General features: G+C 43.7%; 1 protein-coding gene across 1 annotated transcript; it reads right to left on the bottom strand.

Annotated features, from left to right (window-relative positions):
* Window positions 1-204: 204 nt before the first annotated feature.
* RPS15A (ribosomal protein S15a) lies at window positions 205-7,223 on the bottom strand. Its single transcript, XM_025855561.2, has 5 exons — window positions 7,202-7,223; window positions 6,011-6,148; window positions 5,295-5,374; window positions 1,562-1,647; window positions 205-338 (listed from the first exon to the last, which is right to left on the bottom strand). Exons 2-5 carry the CDS (start codon window positions 6,141-6,143, stop codon window positions 245-247), a joined length of 393 nt encoding a protein of 130 aa, XP_025711346.1. The 5' UTR covers window positions 6,144-6,148; window positions 7,202-7,223; the 3' UTR covers window positions 205-244.

Below are 7,223 nucleotides of genomic sequence, written 5' to 3'. Positions count from 1 at the left end.
CCCCAACCCAGATTCAGCCATCCAGGGCTAGATACAACCTCCTCTGGGGAGCCATGACATGGATGGTGGGGTTAGCACAAGTCAAGACTTCCTTGTTCACTTCAGGGAAACAGCACTCCCCAGTTAACACAAAGACTGTACACTGCTGCAGATGCTCCTGCTAACTCTGCTGTAAAGTTCAAAACGACCGAGTGAAGCACCAGAGTCCATTGAGGCATTTTATTTGCAAGTATGTATTACATCCCTAGAAAAAGAATCCCAGGATTTTCCCTCCTGTGTGTTTTCGTCTTGCTTCTTCATGGTCCATGATGCCAGCTGAGGTTGTCAGTACAATGAAACTATGGAGAGTTAAAAAAGAAAATGCTGGTGAGTTTTTCCTAAAAATAGTTCAACACAGAGCGGCTTTCTGGTACAGAAAAAGACCAACATTCCTAAGTGCTTAAGACGCTTTCCCATAACAAGACGCAGAAACTAATACTGCCTACTTGGCCAGCAGTGCAGACATAGCTCCTGGGACCCAAACACCCAAATCCAAAGACCTCAGCTACACAACACACTCACACAGCCTTGCCCTCAGCTAACACCAAGAAACAATGCTGTTAAGCTTAATTGAAAATGAAGACTGAACTCCTTTAATTTCAAAATGCCACTTTCTGTTCTCAGGTAAGGAGACAGAGTTTAAAGCAATAAAGTGCTGCTATAAACTTGACTGAATTGTTTCTGCCACTTACATGATCACAGACAAGCTACTGTAAAGAGACAGTCAGGTGGACAGTGGAAATCCCACTTGGCCTGGCTACCTCACGGGTTACTACGGGGATCGAGGTAAGACACATAAAGTGGTATGCCAACTCTGAGGCATTAACATCAGTATCATAATTGCAATCAGAAATGACTCACTCATAGCACTGTACCTGTAACACAGTAACCATGAAGTGGGAGTAAATTCAGCCACATCACCAAATATATGATTGGGGAGAGGGTGGGGGCTTAAGTTCTTAACCACAAACAGATAAGCACTTACTGTGTTGTGTCAGATACTGAAGTTCTTTACCAGAATTAAATCAGATGATAAAATAATTTAAGAGAATAATTACCATTTTTACAGATGAAGAAACCAAGGCCATGAGCTACCCAAGGCCTCACAGCTTTAAACTAGGAAAGCAAGGATTTGAACTCCATCTCTTACCAAGAATGAAGAAATTGAGTTTCTCCAGAAGCCTAGGGTTCAGGAGTGATTCCAGCCATAAAACCGGATCACAATGAACATACAGTATCAACTATATGCACTGAGCCAAAAGAGCAGACATTTAAGGGGACACAAATCTGCTGTCTCTCAGTTAGCCTGGACTCTCACAGGTCTCTCAGAACCTGAAGCCTAGCACATGAAATGTGGCAACACGTAACAATTAATCCTTGAGTCAAGATGGTTGGGGATGGAGACAAATACTACTATAATAATAACAAAAGCCAAACAAACAAAAAACTCAGCTCAAGTCAAACTGCACCACAGCAATCTTTAGCATTGCTATTTTCTTTTAAATGAGGAAAATTGACTCACCCAAACTGGCGGGAAGGGAGCAGGTTATTCTGCCATTTTTCTAGATCTTTCAGTTGCACATCGAATCTGGGGCTGATCACTCCACACTGTAAAAGCATAAAAGAAAACATTGTTCACATCTTACCAATAACAGAGAAACTTAGTACACAAACAGCATTCAGAAACCAGCCAAATCAACATTTCATGGGTAACTATTCTGTGCCATCTTGATATAAATGTCACTTGAGGGGTGCCTGGGTGGCTCAGCCGTTAAGCGTCTGCCTTCAGCTCAGGCCATGATCCCAGGGTCCTGGGATCAAGCCCTGCATCGGGCTCCCTGCTTGGCGGGAAGCCTGCTTCTCCCTCTCCCACTCCTCCTGCTTGTGTTCCTGCTCTCGCTGTCTCTGTGTCAAATAAATAAATAAAATCCTTAAAAAAAAAAGTCATTTGGAGTTAGGACTATTGCCTGCCTAGGGAGAGAAAAACTATTTAAAAAGTCAACACATGATGTGGTGAGCACTGCATGTTATACTGAACTGATGAATCACTGAACACTGTATCAAAAACCAATGATACACTATACTTGGCTAATTGAATTTGAATAAATTTTTTTTAAAAATATGCAAGAAGAAAAAAAGTCAACAGAAGGGGTGCCTGGGTGGCTCAGTCAGCAGGATAAGCATCTGCCTTCACCTCAGGTCCTGATCCAGGGTGCTGGGATCAAACCCCATGTCAGTAGGAGTCCGCTTTTCCCTCTGCCTGCTGAAACCCCTGCTTATGCTCTTTCTCTGTCAAATAAAATCTTTAAATTTAAAAATATAAATAAAGTCAACAGAAGAGGGAGAACCCAAGGCAATACAGGGGAAGGTCAGGTTCAAAGCGTACATCTCTACGGGCTAGGGAGCTGTCCCAGAACAAATGGCCAGATTTTAAAGAGGTTAAGAGACCAAGCCTTAAGACAAAATTATAGTCAAAATATTTTTACATAGTGAGGCTGAAATGAATGTGGAGGGTCTCAAGTCCTTCACCTATAAACTAAAAGTGCAAAATATTAGAATTTTTAAAAAACAAATTCCAGACACAAAACTAAAATCTAAGAACTGGTATTCCACATCAGCAAACTACCAGGATACATTTACAACCCCAGCCAAGATTTTCCAAACTAATCTGGCAGAATGGGTGGAAGGCAGGAAGAGCAGAGTTCTTAGTTATCCCACCTGTTTGCTACTGTGACAAAGCAACAACTATCTTCCAATGTGAGAACTCTACCCGAGCCTATTCTACTCAACTCTAATTCAGTTATATAAAAATCTTAAAACACAATAAACGTTCAAACATCTACTAGCAGGCTATTTGCTAGCTAGATCAATTGGGTTTACAAAGTAAAAGCTGAGGGAATCAAAAGACTCCTTCATTAGAGCTAAACATGACCCCATCCCTGCTCACATCCCTACTCTACAAATCACTCATACACTTGTAAGTATCAACGCAGAAAGGTTCCTATTTATACACCAGAAATGGATCATGTGAGAACACTTAGGATTAGTACCATTAAAGTGTAAACTCCAGAGAACTAAGACAGCAGTTAGACACTTGTGTGCCCACATCTACACAAGTTCCAAAATACCTAAGAGGAAACTAAAGGAGACTATGAGGTTAGAACTTACTCAATCTTTTAACACAGTTACACTTCCACAAGCGGATCTGAACCCAAACAACTGAAAATGGCCCAAATCCCCTAAGTCAGAGGTTCACTCAGGTTCTCCTTTTCATGACATGATCTTGATCTTAACAGCTACAGTGTCAACTGTCAAGGGCAATCCCACAATATGGACATAGGAATAGGGAAATACAGTCCCTTTTCCAAATAGACTCTTCTGAGGCCTCCACTCCACCACACCAGGGATTTTATTTATTCCAGCAGCAAAATTCCTCACTCAGCTAATAGAACTGAACCTCTCCCAAACCAGACAGATCTTAGGATGAGACCAAACCAGAATTCTCATATAATTTCTAACACTACCTTACTTTTCAGCCCCATTAAACTTCCACAGTATGGGGTATATCCATCTCTTGCATGAAGGTAACTGCGGAAACACTGTCCTACAAAGGAGGAAAACTCAACTTCAGAGAAACTGAAAACTGGAATTTGTTTTACCCAACCAAAGTCAAATAGCTAGGGGTGCCTAGGTGGCTCAGTCGGTTAAGCATCTGCCTTTGACTCAGGTCACTATCTCAGGGCCCTGCTCAGCGGAGAGCCTGCTTCTCCCTCTGCCTCTGCCTCTACCCGCCCTCCTTGTTCTCTCTCTTCTCTCAAATAAATAAGATCTGGAAAAAAAAAAAAAAAGGTCAGACAGCTAAGGAGCAGGGTCTGGATTTCAACTACCTCTTAGCCAGAATGTTTCAAATTACATTACCACAGAATAAGGATGCCATAAATGAGTTCCACTTGGGAAATTCTCGGCTCAAACTTATTTCTCATGTTTATTTCTCAAGTTTTATATATAGTGAATATTCAAGAGGAATTCGGTGCACAGTCCTTAACCAACTAAGATTTTTTGGGGTTTTTGTTGTTTTTTTAACATCAAGTCAATCTCATGGAGGACAGTTTTAAGATGCGCTATAAACTAAGTACTGGAACCAGCTCCTCCAATGGCTACCAACTTGTTGGGAGACTTTGAGCGTAACTCCTATCTCAGGATCCCAACTCCTAAAATTAGGAAAAAAAAAACACACCCTTTTCTACTTCAAGAACACGCTGTAAGGGTCAAAGTGAGAAACAATAGTGAATCCAAATTCTACTTTGGCGTTGGAGTCTAAGGGCTAACAATAACAAAATACAGTCTCAAAATTAACTTGAAAACTCTTCTAACCCCTCGTAAAAACTTCACACCCAGTAGTTTTGATCTAACATTAGGTATCCACCCACACATGAAGCAAGTTCACTATATAGGGAAGCAACTTTGTACAACAAATTGTTGGACCAGGGAATAACCTTACCAATCAATCTGGCCCCTGCCACTAACCACGACTCATTTCTGGGCCTGTTTTCCCCTCATCTGTGTTGGACCACAGGATGTCAGGCTCCTTGTAAATCTGAAAGCTAGAAACCTGAACACAAAAAGCAGGGTAGCAATTCAGGGACCCTAACTTGTTACAGACACCTATCCCCAAAATACATGCAGGAAATTAAGCCACAAAGTCAGAAGATCAAATAGATCCCCTAGGTTATGCTGACAAGTCAAACTGAAAGGGAGTACAAAATTCAGACACCCATACAGCCCATACCAGCAAAAATATAAATATTAATATTGTTAGAGAACCACATTCAGTTCAAAAAACACAACATAAATCAGCAAAAGAGAGAAGGAACAAAGTTATTTACATCTAGGATTAAAGCCCCCCCTTGGACGGCATTAAGTTCAAGCCAGTGGGCAGGCAGCAGACCATCCAATATTCAAACACCAGTACCATCAGGTGCTCCTTTCACCCCCACCCTCCAGCATCTCCCTTCAGATGGCCCATACCCCACAAACATTAGGTCAACTAACAATTCTAGATCAAATACAATCCTGGAGAAAAAAAATCAATCAAAATGTGATACAAAAATTAATGATTTTAATCAACTCCCCTTTTTCACCTAGATAGAGCAAGCACACCACAAATTTGGTCTTACAAGGGAAATTACAACATGTTTAACACCATGTTTGATAATTCTTAAGAATCTTCGTTGTGGAAAATAGTCAATTCTTACCTTGTTTAACCTGCCCGTGAGGTTCACAACAATCTTCCCCGCTCTGTGATCATCAATGATTTCAAATTCGCCAATGTAACCTACAGAAAATAACTGGCTGTATTAAAGGGCAGATATGAGTTTGAGAGACCTAAATATTTATGCTCTAGTACTCCCACGGTTGGCCTACTGGGTTCTTTCACATCATCTTAGTGACTGTTTCTCTAATCAGCTTTGGCAAAGACAGTTGCTCTGAATCAAAACTTTTAGAGCCTAATATTTTAAACTTAGGGGCCAACACCCCAAAACAACCCACTCTACAATTCTAACAGGGGGATTATTTTCCCCTTGCCCATCCCAAAGGCTAATTTGTGCCCCAAGACATGTAACAATTCTCCTTTCCATCCCAAAGCCCTTAGAAGAGCTCGGGACCTGTTCAGTGGCATGCTGGATGGCATGCTGCAGCTGCGGTACTACACAAAGAAAGGCCAGGTTAGCTCCCGAACTACTAGCAGAGCAAGAGTCACAAACTTCCTCCTTTCAACAGTCCTAACTTTCTCAAAATAGCTTCTGTCCAAGCTATCCTGTCCACAGCCCTACTCAACTATCTTAGCTCCCCAGTATGACTGCCACCTTGCTCCCCCATCTTCCCAGTCCTCTCCTGCACCCTTCATTTCTACACAACTGATTCCTTTAATATTCTCACATGAAAACGTAAGACACAACAACACACTTACCATGCTTCATCATCACAGTGAGAAACCGGACGATGACTTTGGAGCACGGCCTAATAAGAACCTGGCGTTTGCCTCTCTTCTCAGCATTGTTAATGCTCTTGAGAGCATCTGCCAGGACATTCATGCGCACCATTATGGCTGTTCAGAGGAGAAAAACAGAGGTTTTACCAGCATTCTCAAATTCAAAAGGCACCCTATCATTCCAGTAGGAACACCTCCTTTTCTTTCTGCCTCTACCATTAAGTTGTCCTATCTCCAAGCAGAAAGGTTCCCCAGCGCAATGTCAGCTACCAAAACAATATCGCCTACAGTCGGTCCGTTATTCAGAACGGGGCCCTGAGCATCACCGGTATGTCTTCCAAACTTTTCAAATCCGGCAGCACCTGTACTATTAACACTGTCCTTTAAATCAACTCACTCAACGTCAGTCTTGTCCTAACATCCAAAAGATAACACTTTCACTAACACTCATAACTAATAGAACGTCCGTTCTTGCGCCAGCCACCACAGTGTCCTGACAACAACCGTACCACAGTGGCAAGCACGAACTTTTTACGTGCACCAGACTCGACTCCATCCTAATGGGCACGAACTGCAAGACATTCTAGTAACGCTGGGAAAGCTAAGGATGGAGGCCAAAGCATGCTTCAAGCCCCGACTCTAAGGATCCAACCTGCCTCAAGCCCGATCAAGTCTCAAGGAAAATCCTGGAGCCCAGAAGACCCAGGTTAGTGCCCTGCAAACTGCCATCCCAGGCAGAATGCAGTCTTCCCTGCTCAGTGGCCTCAGCCTCCTAAGCTTACAGCGCGGCGGCAGTAATGGGAAGCTGCACAGCCCACGTCGGCCACCGTCCCCGATGCTTCCCGCCGCCCGGAGCCAAGGCGCTGCCCCAACTGAGGGGAGGTCCTGGAGCCGCCGACCACGCTGGGGCTACCGCCTCTCCGAACGGTCGACAGCTGCGGTTCCCGCCAGTGCTGCGGCCTGAGCTTCATAGGCCGGCCTCCCCAAAATGCAGAGCGTGAGGCGGACAGCATGACTCTCCCCTACGCCTGCCCAAGCCCCCGCAAGGGCAGCATCCTCAGCCCAGGAGGGCCGTGGCATCATCACACAGCACCGAAGTCGAGGCTCAGACTGCAGGATGGCCCGGATAGCCAACGGATGATGTTGAGCGGCTCAGACAGAGATACTCACCCGCACGGAAAGATGGCGGAAA

The sequence above is a fragment of the Callorhinus ursinus genome, unplaced genomic scaffold (genome assembly GCF_003265705.2).
Source record: "Callorhinus ursinus isolate GAN/ISIS: 27379988/994484 unplaced genomic scaffold, GSC_fseal_2.0 scaffold13, whole genome shotgun sequence".
NCBI lineage: Eukaryota > Metazoa > Chordata > Mammalia > Carnivora > Otariidae > Callorhinus > Callorhinus ursinus.
This window is presented reverse-complemented; position numbering and strand designations above follow the sequence as displayed.